Source organism: Microcaecilia unicolor, chromosome 11 (assembly GCF_901765095.1).
Source record: "Microcaecilia unicolor chromosome 11, aMicUni1.1, whole genome shotgun sequence".
Lineage (NCBI taxonomy): Eukaryota > Metazoa > Chordata > Amphibia > Gymnophiona > Siphonopidae > Microcaecilia > Microcaecilia unicolor.
This window is the reverse complement of record NC_044041.1, coordinates 166,410,992-166,431,099: the sequence shown is the minus strand read 5'-3', so window position 1 is coordinate 166,431,099 and position 20,108 is coordinate 166,410,992. Positions and strand designations below refer to the sequence as shown.

General features: G+C 41.6%; 1 protein-coding gene across 1 annotated transcript in view; it reads left to right on the top strand.

Moving 5' to 3' along the window:
- The window catches only part of PPP1R14A (protein phosphatase 1 regulatory inhibitor subunit 14A), a 124,937-nt gene that overhangs the window by 50,560 nt on the left and 54,269 nt on the right, over window positions 1–20,108 (top strand). The window contains exon 2 of the mRNA XM_030220116.1: window positions 19,933–20,013. Coding sequence (XP_030075976.1) covers window positions 19,933–20,013 — 81 coding nt within the window. The remainder of the gene's footprint in view (window positions 1–19,932; window positions 20,014–20,108) is intronic.

Below are 20,108 nucleotides of genomic sequence, written 5' to 3'. Positions count from 1 at the left end.
GTCCCTCGAGTCAGCATTGTCTGACAGTCAAGCCATGTCACCTAGGAAATACAGTAAGTAGATCATTCATTCTTTGTTCATTCCAGGGATATAACAAACTCTAAATTTACACATATTTAATTTTGTGAAGGAAAGACATTCAAGTACTAGGACAGACTTAACAAATATTTGGAAATGGGACAAAACTGTTGTATTACATAAGTAGGGTGGAATTGGTAAATAAGCCTAACATTTTTCCCCCCTCATCTCCAAGCCAGGGGTGTAGCCAGCAGTGGATTTTGAGGGACCAAGGGGTGGACTGGAGGTGGGAGGGCAACATTTCCTCTCCCTGCCACATTCCTTACTTTTTACTGGTGGGGGTGCTCAATGCCTGCCAGCTGATGAGATCCACTGTCAGAACTGCCTCAGTAGGAAAGAAGTCAGCTGCCTTCCTTCCTGCTGACATCAGCACTCCTTGCATATGCTCGGCTGACGTTTGCCTACTGAGGTAGCACTGGGAAAGTTCAGTGGCAGATCTCATCAGCTGGCAGGGGTTGGGCATCCCTACCAGCCAGTCAAAGGGTACTCCAGTTGTGGAGCAGGCGCTGGCTCTTCCACTGTTCCAAGCTGAAGAGCAAATCCATTTAGCTTTTATAAGGGAAAATCCTCATTTTTGTTCTGTGGTGGTTCTTCCTTTTTTTTTTTGGGGGGGGGGGGGGGGGGGGGTAGGATAACCGGAATTGCATAACATTCAAAGTGTAGTCTAGCCATAGACTTGTACAAAAAGAGCCATGCTGATTTCTGTCCACACCTTCAACTTGCACATGGGAGAAAGGAAAACAAAAGCTGAGAGAGAAGGTATTGAAACTTGCAGTGGGACAGACAGGTGCTGAAATGCTCTTACCCTCTATAAATGCCTAAGTAGAGAAGGTTCTGCACAAGGCCATATATTCAGAAATGCTGAAATCTTTCCTTCATGGATTGGAAGTGGTCTTTTATGTTCCTCTCCCCTCCCCCCCCCCCCCCCCAAAAAAAAAACCATGCTCAATTCTTAGAATACATTAAATCAGGGGGAAGGGTGTCCTCTTTTTTTTTTTTTTTTAAATTTATGTGCACTGCCCACTCCCGAGCCTCAGCGTGCCCTCCCTGGACTTGCCTTAATGTGCCCTAGTGGTCTCTGCAGGGCAGGAAAGAACCCCACCCTTTACTGTTCTCTGCCACTGCTGTGCTCTGCTCGCTGCTGTTATGCCTTCAAAATGACTGTTGAGACTTCTGCCTGACATCTCAGCAGCCATTTTGAAGAATGCAATAGTGGGCAGTAAAGAGTGGGATTCTTTCCTGCTTTGAGGCCACCAGACCACTAGGGTGCATGCATTGTGTTAAAGTAGGTTTGTGGAGGGCTGCAGGGTCCTGAGACTACCAGGCCCCATGTGGCTGCCCCTGCCGGCCCTGTAGACAATATATACATAGTAAACATAGTAGATGATGGCAGAAAAAGACCTGCACGGTCCATCCAGTCTGCCCAACAAGATAAACTCATATGTGTATACCTTACCTTGATTTGTACCTGTCTTTTTCAGGGCACAGACCATGTCAAATAGTGCTGGTTCTGACCCTCTTCATTTAAAATATTCAGCTGGTCTTAAGCGAAGTCGACCCTAAAGCTTGATGGTTTTCGTCTGCAATAGGATAAAATACGGTTGAGGCTTGTCATCCTGGACATAGACAGAGGTGGCCATCTACCTCCAACAGTTTCATGAGAGCACATCAAGTCTTAAAAATTTAAGTGTTCAGGTATTTATGAACATTATCATAAGCTAAATACAGAATTTCCTCATGTAGGACATTGAAATCACTGATGGGGCCAGTGGGAGCATCCCCAGGGAGCTTACTATATTACCATTGTCATATTCGGTTGATGCCTGAAAAACCCGCTGATGCTGCGCATGAATTAAAACAAAAGAGTGATGCTGCTAATGGTCTTAAATATAAGAGGAAACCCACAGCCATGTGGACCTGGTGAAAGTTTTACTCGTGGGACTGCCTCTTCATTTCTCTTGGGCTCTATCTCATATCAGTCTTACTATGGATCAATAAGAGGCATCTTTATTATCAGGAAGTCAATCTGTAAAGGCAATGGAAGCTAAGTAGAAGGGAGGAGGGAATCTTTGCACCAGGCCTTCCATTACACAGCGCATTAGCGAACTGACACAGGATTCAGAGGCATGTTAACAGATGCTGTGTTTTGGGTATCACTTTCAAAATCTTAGAACTTTGTAGAAAGATGCTATATATTACAGTCCCATGTCTTCCATCCAAGGCACCCTCAGCCAAGCTGAAGGACATTGAAGCAAAACTTCAACGTGCCTTAAATGTCTGCCCGGGATCCTAATCTATCTTCAGAGTAACCAAGGTTCAGTATGAGTCAAAATATTGGCATTGAGATGAAAGGGAAAACATCTTAATACAAATAAAGATGGGGAATACAATGGATATCTGAATGTCTTAACAGGGTTTCCCAGACTTTGCAGCCCATGTTGGCTCAAAGATGAGCTTCATATTGACTGAATGAAAGAGCTTTTTTTTCCATCCCCAGCAGAAGCAGCAAAGGTGGCAAAGCTGCTGGGGTTCCAGTGCCTGCTGAAGATGGGACTCCCTGCAAATGCCAAGGGATCCCCCCCACCCCACCACCAGCTCTGAAAATGTCCTGTGTGGCCCTCGCCTTCAAGTCTGCAGAGCCTTGTCTTAAAGGGAAATAATACACAAGGGATATCTTCCTTCAGAGGAAGAGCAAGAAGCTCTGGTATGAGGCTCCAAGGGAGTGAACTCGGAGTAGAAAATATTGTCATGGAAAAGGTGCATAATGTAGTCACCCACTGGAGGTGATATGTAATGGTGTGGAGGAGTGGCCTAGTGGTTAGGGTGGTGGACTTAGTTCCTGAGGAACTGAGTTCGATTCCCGGCACAGGCAGCTCCTTGTGACTCTGGGCAAGTCACTTAACCCTCCATTGCCCCATGTAAGCCGCATTGAGCCTGCCATGAGTGGGAAAGCGCGGGGTACAAATGTAACAAAAATAAAATAGATACTATTGGAGATTCTACATGGAATGTTGCTACTATTGGAGATTCTACATGGAATGTTGCTATTCCACTAGCAACATTCCATGTAGAAGGCTGCGCAGGCTTCTGTTTCTGTGAGTCTGACGTCCTGCACGTATGTGCAGGACGTCAGACTCACAGAAGCAGAAGCCTGCGCGGCCACATTGGTGATCTGCAAGGGCCGACTTCTACAAGGAATGTTGCTAGCAACATTCCATGTAGGAATCTCAAATAGTAGCAACAGTGGAGGAGTGGCCTAGTGGTTAGGGTGGTGGACTTTGGTCCTGAGGAACTGAGTTCGATTCCCGGCACAGGCAGCTCCTTGTGACTCTGGGCAAGTCACTTAACCCTCCATTGCCTGCTGCATTGAGCCTGCCATGAGTGGGAAAGCGCGGGGTACAAATGTAACAAAAATAAAAATAAATAGTAGCAGTATTCAAGTCTGCAAGATCTCACTGCAAAAGAGGGAAAAAGCAGAGCTGGACTGTTTCCTTCTGTTGCAACTGGGCCGATTTAAATGGGTTCTAGTTGTCTAATGGCAAACCCACAAAAGCTGTCTTCACTTAATACCCTAGGGCCCCTTTTACAAAGCGGCAGTAAGCCCAACACAGGAAGTACTGCTAGGCTACTGCAGTAATATGGCGGTAGTTCCCACCCCCAGAATGCCATCATATCCAGCGCTACAAAAAATGTAGCGCCAGTGTGTACCCAGTGGTAATTGGGCAGTGCTGTGTGCTGCCTGGTTACTGCCAGTTTAGTGCGGGAGCCCTTACCGCCACCTCACTGGGTGGCGGTAAGTGCTTCCCCCCAACTGACATGGCCACGCAGCAACTGCTTTACTTGCTGCACAGCCATTTCCTGTTTAAGAAAAAAAAAGACTGACCTTTTACCTGCTGCGGTAAAAGGGGACCTTGGCATGCGTCAAAAATATGCGCTGATGTCAGCACAGGTCCCCTTTTGCCACAGCTTGGTAAAAGGGGCCCTCAGTAAGGTAAGTCATGCATTCTTTATCTAATATAATAATTTGCACCTCCAACGTTCTGAAGCTGACTCCGTGGCAGTGAAGGCGTGTAGTGTTCGTAGGGTTTGTAATTGCCCCGCCCTCGAGGGAACTCTGTATAGTTGCCAGGGAAACAAACGCGACATCAGAAGGAGAAGGGACCAACCACAGGCCTTGCACTCGCTCTCAGTGCCCCGCCCTCAGAGGGAAGGGAAGGCTGCGTATAATATTTACCCACCGGAGGTTCGTTCCCTCCCTCAGAGTTCCAGGGTGGTTGTCTGTTCCCCCCTCCCTCCCAGTTCCAGGGTTGTCGTCCCTCCCTTCCAGTTCCAGGCCCCCTCCCTCTGAATTTTAAAGGTCATCCTGACTTACCTCGCGCGGTAAAAAGCGTGCAGGCTCGGCACTTCACTTTTCCCTTCTCTGTCTCTCAGTTCTGGTCCTACCCTTGCGGAAACAGGAAATGAGGACGGGACCAGAGCTGAGAGACAGAAAACTGAAGTAAGTGCCGAGTCTGCACGCTTTTTACCATGCGAGGTAAGTCAGGATGACTTTTTTAAAATTCGGAGGGAGGGGGCCTGGAACTGGGAACGAGGGAGGGGGGACGCTGGAACTTCCCTTAAAAACATTAATGTCAGAAGGTGATTACCTTGCTAGCGCCTGTTTCATTTCAATGAGAAACAGGCTTTATTTTTTTTTTTTTTACTAGTGGTTCCATAAACAAGACATCTTAACTTCCACAAGAGTCAATGAAGCCAACTGCTCAGTAAATTGGTTAAAACAGGAAAAAGTCCTTGGAATGAAAACTGTATATTAAGAGCCATGAGGATACAAAAGCACTTTTTAGTTATCATACAGATATAACTTGCCAATCTAGACTCTATCAAGTGTGTTCTGCTGGCCTGGCAGCAGAAGCCATTGTCTCCATGCAGCTCATTCTACTAGAGGATTGTTATCCCTTTGTGGAGTGGGGGGGGGGGGGGGGGGGCATACAAACTTCCACAGTAATATTTAGCTCAAGAGGTTTAGAGCCTCTTTTCTGTCTGCAAATGGACAAGTTGCAATTCAGTGATAATTGTTTTGGGTCTATTCTGAGACTGGAGCACAGAGTGCTGGGATTCTATGCTTGCTCCCCCCCCCCCCTTTTTTTTTTTTTTTTCTTCTTAAAGTATCAGTTTGGCTGGAGGGACAAGAACAGTAGGGAGGGGATGTAGTCTATGTACTAAAGGTAATAGAAATGCAACAGAACAAAATAGTAGAATAAGACTAGCAAGACACTTTGATTAGCTTTCGAAGGCAATACTTTCTTCACATCAGAAAATCTCTGATAGAAATCAGATTGGTCTTACTCAAGTAACTAATGTTTTCTAGCAGAGCAAAGTAAATCTGCATTTTTTCATCCTCTTACTTCAGGTACATTCTCAGATTATAAGTCTTTCTGGGGCACAGGAAAATACCAGGATGTAACTTGGTGGGTATCTTCAGTACTGTTTCCTTACAATGTAACGGGAAAGGTTTTTTTTTTTTTTTTTTCATTATTCATGTATAATTTTAACAGGACTAAATTTGACTTGGGGGAGTTGCTGCTGCATATCAACACTTGATACACAAAGGGACACTTCTGTAACTAGGTACCTCCACCTAACCATCCTAAGGCGATGAAGTAGGAGCTTATTCTATAAAGAAACCTAGAATAGCTTAACCTGGTATCAAGTAAAGGTGCTTTAGATGTTAAGAAGATCAACATAAACAGAGCTGGTATAAGTACAAGTGCCTAAATGTGATTCTTTTCTACCCTGTGGGGTTCCCCCAAGGGTCTATCCAGTCACCTACTTTTAATTTTTAGTTGTGTCCCCTTAGCTTTGTTAGTTCAAGTTACAGGCATAAGGGCCTACTTCTATGCCAACGATATTGTTTTAATTCATTATACCTCTCACAAAAATCCTGATCTCGGCCCTTTGCAGTCCTGCCTAAATAGTGTGGTATTTTGGTTAAAAGGTGATCAGTTAGTTCTTAACCCCCAAACGATGATAACTTGCTGATCACCAGTCTTGTAACTCTTCCTGCTATGATTCCCATTTTTTTTCATTTTACCTCATTTATTGTATTTTTTTTTAATTACATTTGTACCCTGCGCTTTCCCACTTATGGCAGGTTCAATGCAGCTTACATATTATATACAGGTACTTATTTGTACCTGGGGCAATGGAGGGTTAAGTGACTTGCCCAAAGTCACAAGGAGCTGCCTGTCCCTGTAGTGGGAATCGAACCCAGTTCCCCAGGACCAAAGTCCACCACTCTAACCACTAGGCCACTCCTCCAATTCCACTTCTGCTTGTTGCCTTGCCTTGAGGGCCAGGGCATGTGCACTGTGTGAATTCATTTCCAGATGTTGCTCATGTTCTTCTGTAGCTGCCTGTTCCCTAGCCTGCATCGCAAGTGCCAGGGCCCCAGACTGTGCCCCTTGGTGATGATCTGTGTCTCTAGAGTATTGTTCACGTTTTGAGACAATAAACCTTATTTAGGTTATTGACTCTGCTGTCCTGGACTGACTAATAATCCTGATTCGTGTTTTTGGGTCTGTGGGTGCTTTTTGGTAGCTGTAGGACCCCTTGAGTGTGGCCCCAGTGTTCTAAAAATCACTGGGGAATAACCTGAGTGGGAGACTAGCCCAGAGGCAAGAGAGACCCAGTCAGTGAGTGGATGGTGCTAGTATAGAGCACGAGCCCAAATGCAGGTGAGTCTGGGCAGTGCTGGGTAGACCCTTCAGGTGGCCACAGGGTAACCCCAGGCAGGTGCTAGGCATTTTCGGGCAAGAATAAACTGATTTAAAAAAGGCCAAACTGATAATATTGTTAACACAGAAGGTATAGAGCGAAGCCACGCAACAGACCAAACGTCCAAAATGAGGAGCTGTCAGTCCAAACAGAAAAAAAGCTAACATGTGCCAACATAGGACATGCAATCAATAGATGTAAAAATATGGAACACACACACTGGTTGCCTAAAAGCAAACAGCAGCACTCCCACACCAGAAAGAGCCCCAATAAGCTTTCCGAATCAAACTCAAACACAGCCTCAACGAGGAAACAAACATTTGGCTACAAGAAAGGTATGTAATGCTAACAGTCACCAATGGCCACAATACTAACAGAGGAGTAATAAAAAATACTGCCTAAAAAACAATAAAAATAGAAACTAAATAATTGTGTCACTGTGACCCAGTGGTTAAAGAAGTAAATAAAAAAATGTATATAAAACTAGGGTTATAGTAAAAACAGATATTAATCCTTTTAACAGAAGTCTTCTAAACACACATTTCTTCAGTTTGGCCTTTCTGAATACAAAGAACTCTCTATTTGAACTTTATCCATTCCCTTTTCTTAATTTTATGTAGTCCTCTTTCCCATCTAGTCCTACCTAATTATGCTCTCACCTACCCACCCTTAATTATTTGTATGCCCTTGAGATAGTCTTAAATCCCTAGTTACTTACTACACATGTATTAATTTGCTTCTTGAAGTTATTGTAATTTGTGTTATATTCTGTACATTGTTATGTTTTATTCACTTTATTGTTTGTATGTAAGCCACATTGAACTTGAGTCTATTTCGGGCTAATGTGGGGTATAAATGCCAAATAATAATACTAGCAACAACAACAACAAATCTAATGTTTCCCCAAGGGTAATGCATCTGTTTATACCCTTAAATACAATTCCAGGCACATGTTTAGATAACATATGTACTGCTTATCTGTAAATCAAAATAGCAACACCTAAAAATCTGTAGACTACACTGTTAGTATTATGGCCATTAGTAACTATTAATACTACATACCTTCCCCCCCCCCCCCCCCATTCTATTCCTAGTAGCCAAATATTTGTTTCCCCGTGGAAATGCACTGGAATTTGACTCAGAAAGCCCATTAAATTAAGCCTCTTTATGGTGTGGGAGCGCAGTCATCCGCTCTCAGACAACCAATATACGCGTTCCACATCCTACATCCATCAACTACACGTCCTATGTTGGCACATGTCAGATCTTTCCTCTCCTTTATGTCAGACACCTCCTCTCTTTGGACATCTGGTCTACCACATGGCCTCGCTCCACACCTTCTGTGTTAACCATATCAGTTTTTTGTTCAATTTATTCATTTTTTCATCTATTTCAGTAAATGGTTTTTTAGCCAACCCTTTGAAATACGTTAAAACATAAGATATAAACGCAATGTATTTTAGCATTTCTACGTTTTTGCAGTTTGAATAGTGATGTTTTAAAAATTTTATGTATATGTTTTATGCATTATGTTATATTGGATTACGAGTTATTTATGATTATGTTTATCTTGGTCAGTTTACGCTATTAACAAAATTATAAGTTCGTTACTGCACCTCCTGTACACTGCCTTGGGTGAATCTCTTTATAAAGGCAGTTAATAAATCCCAATAAATAAATATACCTGTCGAACAATTCAAATATATGGGCCGTCCTTGATTCTAAAATTGAGTTTCTCAGTTCAGAAATCAGGTGTTTTTTTTGTTTGTTTGGTTTTTTTTGCACTTCACAAACTTGGGTCTGTACTTGGTTGTCTCGACTTCTCTGCCCTGCACACCTTATTCCATGTATAGGCCCCAACTTGACTACTGGAATGTGCTTTACATAGGCAACTCCAAATGCAACATAAAACTACAAACACTGCAGAATACAGCAGCATGACTCTTATGCTGGGCAAAGCGAAGAGACCCCAAAGTTCACTGGCTTCCAGTCAAACATAGAATTTATTTACAATTTTTCTTACCACACCATCACTTTTGTATTTGTTTACACCGGAGTCTGTAATGCCTCTCCAGTACTATGTAAGCCACATTGAGCCTACAAATAGATGGGAAAATGTGGGATATAAATGTAACAAATAATAATAATAACTTGGTCTTCACACAGATCTATCCCATTATCTTGCCAACTTAACATTTCCTGATTTCCCACTGCAGCTCCTTGTGACTCTGGGCATGTCACTTAACCCTCCATTGCCCCAGGTACAAATAAGTACCTGTATATACTATGTAAACAACTTTGAATATAGTTGCAAAAAACACAGGAAGGCAGTATATTGATATTTTGAGATTATACACGGACTGTTAGTGGAGGCGTAGCCTAGTGGTTAGTGCAGTGGACTTTGATATTGGGGGAACAGGGTTCAATTCCCACTGCAGCTTCTTGTGACTGGACAAGTCACTTAACCATCCATTGCCCAAGGTACAAATATACTATGTAAACCACTTTGAATGTAGTTGCAAAAACCACAGAAAGGCAGTATAGCAAGTCCCCTTCCCTTTCCCTTCTGTTTGTTACCTCCATTCATTAATAATCAGATTTGTTCTTAACCTAATCTGGTTAAGGCTTGTTGGGGATCCACCAGAAAATGCTTTTTACTTTCTGGCACCATTCCTATGGAACAGTTTACCTCTTTGTGTTCAGAGGCTTCTTACAGAAAGTTTAAAGGTGGGTTTAAAAACCCACTTGTTCTCTTGGTGGTTGGCTACTTGTACTACCTTTTTGTGATGAACTGAAAATGTTCTGTATGAATGTCTGTCCACACTTCATTTTGTTTTGTTCTTTTCTGGCTAAGCTTTTATTGTACATCACCTTGATTTATATTGTAAAAAAGGTGATTTTAAGAAATACAAATAACCAAACTGTGCTCAACCCCTGTTTACACTCCCATAGTATGTAAGATGATCAGTAATTAGAAAAAAATGGCATAAATACCAAGCATAACACTTGCACTAATGTGGGCACCTGAAACCAAATTACTCCTGATGTCAGTTGCACTGATTCACATATGGTGCCTGTCTGATATTTGGGGGATTGCACTAGAGTACTTAAAAGGATGAAAGATTTAAATGGTACTCTTAAGTGATCCAGACTGCTGTATATTATTGAAAAAGCTAGACTTAAGTGGATGGCTTCAGTTGCTAGGGATGTTTTTTCTCCTAAAACATTCTGGAGTTTGCAGTATTTGGAGCAGATTTCAGCTTTGATCCTGACTGGAAGGGAAAAAAGGTTTACAAAGTTTCCCTAGGATATAAAAATGCCAACCTAAGAATAGGCAGAGTGTGCCTATATGGAACAAGGTAGAACCTCGGTGGCAGCCATGCCAGCTTTCCCACAAAGTGCAGCATTGAAAAGCACAAAGTGGCAGTAAGTGACCTCTCCACTTTGCAACAAAGGACATGTACTCTTAAGCTAGAAATCAGTCTGTGGATTGACCTAGTTTTAGAGTACAGGCTGGGCTCTAGCAACTATTTTCTTATAGCTAGAAGCACTGCTTTTACATCTTCTGCACTAGGGTGGTGGCTTCCTAAGGGCAGCATCCCAAATCTATGGAATCTACAATAAAGAAAATAGCTCAAAGGGATAAAATGCCAAATATTCAGAGGCCCATTTTATTAAACAGCATTACTGTATGCCTTAACTGGGCACAGGGGGCCACACCACGTTCTATAGTGGAACCTTGGCATCTAGATGGTTACAGAATACTAAAGTATCGGTGTGCCACAGAGCTGGTGTAAATGCAGGAGACACACAACTTACAGAATACTGTTAAATGGGAGCCCTCTGCCCATACATATACCCCCTTGCAAATAGTATGTGAGTGAAGTGGGTATTGGCAGAATAGCAAGTAGGCAGATCATTGGCATTTGTGTATATGTGCACACGTTTCTAAGCATGTAAGTTACTAACAACTACGTAAACTGCATAATTCATAGAATTTCTTAATTGTTCTGTCTGTTTGTCCTATTTAGATTGTAAGCTCTTTGAGCAGGGACTGTTTTTACGTGTATGGTGTACAGCGCTGCGTATGCCTTGTAGCGCTATAGAAGTGTTTAGTAGTTATGGAGTGAATCTACATGACACACTGCTTTTCACGTTCTTGGTTCTCAAGCTCTGAAATGATCTACCCCCTTTTTATTTGTTCTGAACCGTCTCTTAAAATTTGCTTTTGGATTATCTCAGCAGTGATTTTTTTCTTGACTAGGGTTCCATCTGTTATTTATTTGTAAAGTGCTGGATGATCTTGTTTGTGTATTCTTTTCTATCATAATGGAATTCTGTTTCCTTTGTTTGCTTCATTTTTCTTTGTTTTAGCTTTTTTTTGTAAACCGCCCTGACCTGTTTTTGCTCAAAGGGTGGTATAGCAAATAAACATGGTGCCATAAAAAGCGCTGTTCTATAAGCCACACTTAGGGGCCCTTTTACAAAGCAGCAGTAAGCCCTACGCGAGCAGTAGTCCTGCCCTGTGCGTGCACCATTTCCGGGGGGGGGGGGGGGGAACCCCTGGAAATGGCTTGCATGGTGTTAATCGGGGAATTGCCATGCGTTGCCCGGTTACCATTGAGTTAGTGCGGGAGCCCTTATCGCCACCTCAATGGGTGGCGGTAAGGGCTCCTTATCACATGGCCATGCGCGCCTTGGGTCTTTTTACCTGCTGTGATAAAAAGGGCCCTGACATGTGGGAAAAATGGCCCCTTCTTTTCCTGCAGCTTGGTAAAAGGACCCCTTAGGCATGGTTTATTAGCATTTATGCCCAGGAATCGCACCTAACTTTAGGCATGGCCATTCGTACCAACTGAAACATGCATATCTATTATTCTATAACAAATGCAAATTTTAGGAATGCCCCTATTCCAAACATGACCATCCTATTTCCGTGCCCTCTTTCAGATCGTGTGAAAAATGTAGGCGCAGATCTTGTGCCTAAATTTACATGCATAAATTCAAATTAAATATAATGCCAATAATTGCTTTTTAAAGCCAATTGGCACTAATTAGCTTATTGAATTCCATTCGCAAATTGGGAGTGTGCAATTTTTGGTGACTTTTTTTTTTTTTAATAGAATTAGAGGGTACAAATCTACATTGGTGCCAAGTGCAATTTGAAGCAGTATTGTAAATTCTGGTAACTTTTTTTTTTTTTTTTTTTTCTTCTAAGTTTTGCTTTAAAAATTACTTTTTTTTTTTTTTTTTACATTTAGAACTGTTTGCAGTGATATACATGAATGGCAGCATTTGGTTACTGTATATGCAGTGCAAAGCCCAAAATTTATTACAGGCATAATGTGCTTTTAAAGTCACATTGTATTCAACTAGCACTAAAGGGCATTGGATGTATGTTTAGCATGCCTTTAAAATGGCCCTTTTTATTCAAAATGATCATGCTCTGTAGTCCAGCAGTCCACTAAATTATTTAAATACAAAAATGGTCATGGTGCGCCTTCTAAAATGCTAAGTACTCCTGGCCTCTTCTCCCTCCTCTCCCTGTCCAGTAGCAGATGGAGAGAATTCAGAAACATCTGTTCCATTATCAGATAACTGTTTCCCTGACACAGGCCCTCTGGGAAGATTGATTGATGGGCAGGAGGTGGGTTAAGCATGGGTGATATGACAGCATTTTGTATCCATCTATAGCCACCTGGACGCCTGATTCATTGATCTAGCTCTGAATGAACAAAAGTGATGGTGAAAGGTAGGTTAGACAACAGCTGTAGCCCCTCAGTGATGTAGGATTTCCTAGACCACTTTTAAGATCTTCCACACTAAGCAAGCCTATCATCTCCTATAGGAGTATATATAAAGAGCATGCAGATCAGTTAAGGGCTTTAAATCTAATTGTCGAACCTTCCCATAAATGGAGGTTTGTTTGGTTTTTTTTTTACCAGTAGAGTTCCACAGAACACCATTGCTGGCTACCATCTTTATCCATGGTGGCTAGATTTCTAAAACTAACAAATACCCTGCTCTGTGGCTTTGCTTGCTTTTTTTTCCCCCCCTTATAAGGGGGGGGGGGGGGGGTGTCCAACATTCAAGCTGCAGCTAAGTGGCCAAGATAGCTGGTTATGTTTTACCCAGGCATCTTAGGGTACTTTAGCAGGAACCCAGCATTAGGTTTAAATACTAGCCAACAATCCTAGCACACAAGGACTCCTTCAGTGATGTAGCCCAAATCCCACCCTGTAACCACACAACTCTGAGCAGGTAAGTATGATTGTTCAGTTGTATTATATTTTTACAATATCTCTGGTCTAGCTGCTTAGTTCTAGAAGCTAAGGACTCCTTACCCTTTGGGGACGTGTTTAAAGCTTTCCATTAGGGGATGGAGAACCTTATGAGTGCTGTAGGCAGCTGCCTAGCTGGAGTGTCCAAATTCACACTTTAAAGTTCTGCCCCTGAAGCAGGCACTAAGCCGAAACATGTTTAGCTGATGGATTAGTATAAAGTGTTTTTGGATTTAATATTTCCACTTATTATACAGCTACTGGCTCACCATTCTGGAAAAAATGGCGCCGAGTTGTGTGCATTGAATAGCATTTGGAACCAGGATCATGCCCTATTTTAGGCACAAGGGTTTACACCAAGCTAAAGCCTAGTGTAAATTCTTGCGCATCTATAAAACTGCACCTAATTTCCAGGAACGCCCCCAATCTACCCATACCCCTCCCATGGCTGTGCCGCCTGCTTTTTTTTTTTTTTTTTTTTGATCTGCACAGATCCTATTGCCTTAATGTGTGTAAATTTTAATTCCAATTAGTACAGATAATTGATGCCTAATTATTGGTGCTAATTGGCTTCAGTTGCATGCAGAAATAGAACACAAGTCCAAATTTCTACATATGAATTTTTTTATTTTTTAGTGCCATATATAGAATTAGGCTGTTGGTGAATAAATCTTTTGAACATTTGTCCTGATTTATTTTGTATCCAATGTCATTTCCAGGTCTTTTTTTATACTGTAACCCATGTACAGCTTTGGACATTATGGGTGGCCTGGATTTTGTTTTTTTTACTTCCATTTGTGATGGGAATGTAAATTGGAGATTTCAAAAAACAAGCATAAAATCCAAGAATAGGAAATGATTTTGTATTACATCAGATTGCCTAGAATATCTGTAGGCAGTCAGGTGTAATATAGAAATGTAACTCTTTTTGGGAACACAATAAATTGAAAAGCAAAATCCCAAAAGCTTGTGGTTCTCAGAACTTGAGCTGCGCCACTCTGTCTCTCGCTCTTCTGGATTTTTAAAGCAATAGTAGTACAGGTTTAACTTGAACATTTAACTCGATCCCAAGGCAGCCATTCCGAAGCTGGGCGTTTAAAGCCTACTAATGGATCTCAAAAGGCTTTAATTGGATTGGGTGACAAATTTTCATTGTGGCTGCTTTACCCAGAATCTACAGCACACAGCTACATCTATAGATATTCTTTTATACATGTTTTACAAAAAAAAAACCCAGAAAACTATAGTGGGTTTGACTTTTATTTTGTAGCGAATCCTGAAAGGACAAACAGTTAATATACAGATAGGTTTGACATCTGGGCAGAGGCTGACTATTTTGATTGGCTGATCATTTGATTCAGCTACATGTTTAAACTGGAATTGGAAGCAAACTCGAAGCGTCCTTGGCACAAACTGCTGATGTAGTTGACTACATTAATGGGTCCATCTGTAATACATTTTTTTGGTTACATTTGTACCCCGCGCTTTCCCACTCATGTCAGGCTCAATGCGGCTTACATGGGGCAATGGAGGATTAAGTGACTTGCCCAGAGTCACAAGGAGCTGCCTGTGCCATGTGACCACCTGAACTGATTGATTGATACTTTATGTTCTACTTAGTAAGGATTTGTCATGTACAAATGACTCAACCACTGAGCAGAATCTGCGTTTTCTCCTTAACGTGGAACTTGATCCATGATTCTCACACTGACTCTAAAACAGCAAAAGGGTGGACTAAAATTTGATAGTTTATTGCTCATCTACAAACTGGTCCATGCTGCAGAATGAGTTGCAGAGCTGGCTAATGGAAGGACACATCACTGTAACATAGGTAGGAACGCTTCTGTAGAAACGGTATACTGTTAAATACTTTGTCAAGTTTTCCAAGTTGTCACGAAATGCCTAGCCCACTCGCCTTGGGTTACCCTGTGTCCCCTTGGTCTATCCCCAGCACAGCTCAGGTCCACCTACACCTGCCGCTTGTTCTCTACACTAGCACCCTTCTCCCACTGCCTGGGTCACAACCGCCTTTGGGCGAGCCTTCCGCTTCCAAATTATCCCCAGTGATTTCTAGGTTACTATGGCCACAGTCCCAGTGGACCCACAGTTCCCAGCAAGCACTCACAGAACCAACCCACAAACCACCAGACTTCTTTATCAGTCCAGACAGGCAGAATGAACAAACAATTGGGTTTTATTCTCAGAACAGTGGACAAAAATGTGCAATTGGGAAACAATAATAGGTAACTGAAATATGGATCAATTAGAAAACTAAAACATTTGCATACTGTCTAAACACTACCTGGGAAGATCAGGACATATAATTGTTCAGAGTCTTAGCAAAACTGTCTTTCTTCTTTCAGGATAAGACTGAAGCAACAGCACTACTAGGTAATTTCAAACTGCAGGCCAATCTGAGTTCAGTCAACAAGTTTTAAATGTATATTGCTGCTTGCTTCCTGCTTGTGTTAAAGAAAAAACACTCAGTTCCCTATAACAGCTTTAAGCATAAACATGCACCAGCTGCTGGCCAAATAGGGGAAATAGCCAATACATTTTACAGGCCTAAAACACACCGTTGCTTCACACAAGCGGAAATGCAAAGTGGGGAAAAGTACAGCTAGGCAAACCACTGGTTCAACCAGCTCACTTTATTCTTCAAACATATATAAAGATTCTATATGGACTCCGGCAATTGTGTTTCATCATAAAAGATGCCTACTTCAGGAGTCTATTGTAGCATTTAGACAGAGTGTTGATAGTAAAACGCTGAAAGCTGTATAGAGGTCTTTAAAAAGACCATGCGCATACAAGTAACACTCTATCAAGAGAGTAGACTGATTTTGAAAAACGGTGGGATTCAGTGTCACAAGGCGACGGGATCTGCCCTTGTTGCCGAAGGATTCCTCCTGTTCAGTTACCGCCTGCTTGACACAAGTGGTCATAATAAATGGCCCAGTTGGGTTAATGTAGCAAAATTTAATTGAAACCTGTCTTGTGAAGTGACATCTGAAGGCTCATGCGTGGCTCGAGGTAGAACTTTCAATTTCATATTACTTGTATTTGCTTTTACCGTTAAAGTTCAGAGCAGATAAACGTCAAAAAAAGCAGCTACCAAGACAAATACAAGATAGTTAAATGAATCAGTGCTTTAATTATAAAAACCATTATTCCATGATCACCCACCAAGTTCAACCCTATAAAAAGTTTTAGACCGCCTCCACCAGAAGCTTAGGCAGTTTACAATAAGTGATAATATATTAATAACACTTTATGTTATATCCTCCTTGTATTTTAACTTAAATACTTAGAAAATTATTTCCTTTTCCTAAAACTTCAGTAATTACACTCTGTCAGTTGAGCAGAAGGGAATTCTGCTGTTCAGGTGCAACTTCTGCCAGTATCTGTTTCCAAATTGAGTTTCCTAATGCTGAAACTGAAAAGTTGAATTCCATTGTTGTATATAGATCAAGAAGAATGAAATCTTAACTGAAGTTGTAAGTAAGATAATTAGGACCCTGGCCCATATGAAATTTAAAACGCAAATCAAACTATCTAGAATTTCTAGCGGAAACCAATGGAATAACATATATATATATATATATATATAACATATATAAGAAATTATATTGAATCCTGAACCAGAAAACGGAATTGTTTTGTTTTTAACAATTTCTCCCCAAGAATAGAAAAAACACTTTTACCTGAGGAAAAATGGATTACAACTTATTTAAATCTCCTGAGCTCCAGAATTTCTCACCCCTGGCATGATTAATTTGTACAGCGCTGCGTAACCCTAGTAGCGCTGTAGAAATGTTAAGTAGTAGTAGTAGTAGATTTATAGAATAGAGCTTAAGTGTTCTGGTCACACTTAAATTGAGGCATGACCACTTGCACCAACAAAAACATGAAAATGCCTGCACCTAAATGTGTATGTGGAGCACCCTTATTCAGTAATTACACATGTAATTCAAAACCACACCCCCATTCCATCTCAAAATGCCTATGACTATCCCCTTTCCGTGCCCCCTTTTTTGGGCCACATGTAAATTTTAGGTGTGAATTTTGTGTATAATTTTATGCACATAACACAGCACTATTGGCTTGTTCAATTAAATTGCACATGTGAATTGGAACTGCACCTAAATTTGCCTGCACAAGTTTTGGCAAACATTTTAGAATCTGGGGTAGATGTCAAGAGTGGTGGATCACTGATGACCTGGTTGTTATTATTATAGCTGTAGGCAAACCAATAGCCATTTAACTTAAGGCTTTTTAGCAATGTGCATTTTTAAATGGCCAATTCCAACAGAAGGGAACCTCTCCACTGAAGATCAATGCTAAGCGAGAAAATGGAGAATCAAGTCACCTCTCTTAGATGGTGTCCTTAACAAGCTCTTTATTCAAAAACCACAAACATAAAAATGACCCAACACGAGTCGTGTTTCGGCCCTACCGGCCTGCATCAGAGGTCTAGGAATATTGTAAAGCAATATTATTTTATTTATTTAATAAGTATACTTTTCTAGAGTGGTTGGATTGCAGCCAAACTCCTATGTAGTATGTATATCGCACAGTATTTACGTTCAAATATGAGTCACCTCGCTGGAACGCTTTAAAGTGCTGTCCACTGCAACAGAAGATTGAGATACAGTAGTTACAAAATTAAGAGATCCATATTAACTGTTGCACTATTTGAATGGATGATTTTAGTGGGTGAACACTGCTAATTAAAGTAGGGTTTTTGGGGTTTGTTTTTTTTTTGGCCAGCCCTGGAACACTATTAACCATGTTTCTCTATCCTAAACAGGTAAGAACTGGCTGTTTTACATGCAGAGATGGACTTTTTTTGTACATATTGACCTTGCTGGACTTAAATATGACTGTGCAAGCTGATTGACTTAACCCGTTGAGCAGGAGAGTAGAAGCAGCTATTGAATGTTTAGAAAGATTATCAGCGACTACATGAGACTTCTCCCTACAGCTTTGTTTCTGAAAGTCAAGGAGTCTCAAGGCTGAAGTATTGGTCAGATGACCCTAGGCCATTTCAGACTTTTCTACTGTTTTTCTTTCTTATGAAAATGAATCAACAAAATTTCTAGAACATTAAAGTGAATTACTTAATATTTAGGTGTCAAAGCCCAATACCCAGGTTTTAATACCAGCTCAGCTGTGGACTCCAGTTTTTAGGAATTATCCTAACGGTCATTCATCTAAGGGCCAGGAAAACCTTTATGAAGTCTTTGCACACATGAACCCCAACCCTCATGAGTAGCAGTCAAAATGTTTTTTTCCCCCCCTTGAATCAATACAAATAATCAAATCCAGGTTTTTAAAATATTGGATTTATATGGGCTGATATTTCTGCTGTGCCAAGCTGTAATATATCTGATTAAAAAAACATGGAAGTGTCTGAACAAACTGTTTTCAGAGGAAGGATGGGGAAAAGGCTGTATCAGCACAGCAGCAGAGCTGCCCTGGTTTTTCTTTCTGTGGTCAGTATACATGACTTCAGTCCTACCTCTGGCTAGCAGAGATAGTGAAGTCAAATCCCCACCCTGCTTGTGTGCTGTCACAAAATCCAAGGGAAAGATAAGTGACCATCCTACATCCTGACCAACAGAAAGTACATTGTGGGAAAGTTTCTTGGCATGTTAAAGAGGAAATGTACTTGGTCCAGCCCAGTGGCTGTACTGTACCCTACCACTTGGAGGGATCTGCATATGATTCTGGTGTAGGCCTCTCACTCCTCAGGTCAGCCAGGGCTGGGGCTGCTGTGCAAATAGTGTTCAAAGTTCAGAGGGATAAAGTCCTATCCCTGCACAATGGGGACACTTGCTGGCCGGACTTTATGTATTAGGATTTATTTACTTCCTTTTTGAAGGAATTCACTCAAGGTGGTCTACAGTAAGAATAAATCAAACACGACCAATAGGCAATTACAGCAGTAAAAATGTTCAGATAATACAAAGTATGGCATAGTATGCTACCTAAAAATGTGAACACAATACATACTGTAGTAGAACATTTTAATTGACAGTGAAGGGTATAGGATTATAGAAAGAGCCCTTGGGCTCCCACTGTTAGGGTATTGTCTTTGCTATGACCAGGCTAAGTGAGCTGGGAGAGGATAAAACATGGGTTCTCAACCCAGTCCTTGGAACACACCCAGCCAGTCTGGTTTTTCAGGATACCTACAATGACTATGCATGAGTGTGCATACATTTTGTATCTTGTGGATATCCTGAAAGCCTGATTGGCTGGGTGTGTCCCAAGGACTAGGTTGAGAATCACTGGGATAAAATAGAGAACTCCTCCTCTTCCCCTTCCTCCCACCAGGTACTTGTGTGTTAAGGCATACAGTGGTACCAAGATACCAGACATGGCTCCAGATTATGGATGCCTAAAGGAGTTAGAGGAAAACTGTTTCTAGGTCAAATGCCTTGACCTGGATTTTAGCCTCCTGTGCTGCAGTCCATTGAGGTGGGGGTAGGGGTAGGGGTATCCTCCTTCCCCCCCCCCCCTCCCCACAATGCATATAGACATTCTTGGTTGAATTCTATAATGACAGCATGGTGCTCATCCAAAGAGATGGATATTGATTATATCAGTGAGCTGAAAATGATACCAGGCTTTGGTGGGGCTAAACATCCTGACAATGTAGACCCTGGGGAGCTTGTGATTAGTTCATGTTAAGGTTTTATTTATTTATTTTTTTTCTAGTACCATGCCTGTTCAGGACTTGCAGCCCAGTGCTTTCATGTGAGCTCTCGGATTAACTTTACCATTGCTGTTGCAGGAGCATGAGATGCCAGATGAAGTTGATATTGATGACCTTCTGGATCTTGAAAGTGATGACGAGAGAACCAGAAAACTCCAGGTAAGGTGAAGACTGAGATAGGGATGCCCTCTACTAGAGCAGAGATGGATGAGGGGTTCTCTGCGTAGTCCTTGGGTATGATAAGCCAATCAGGC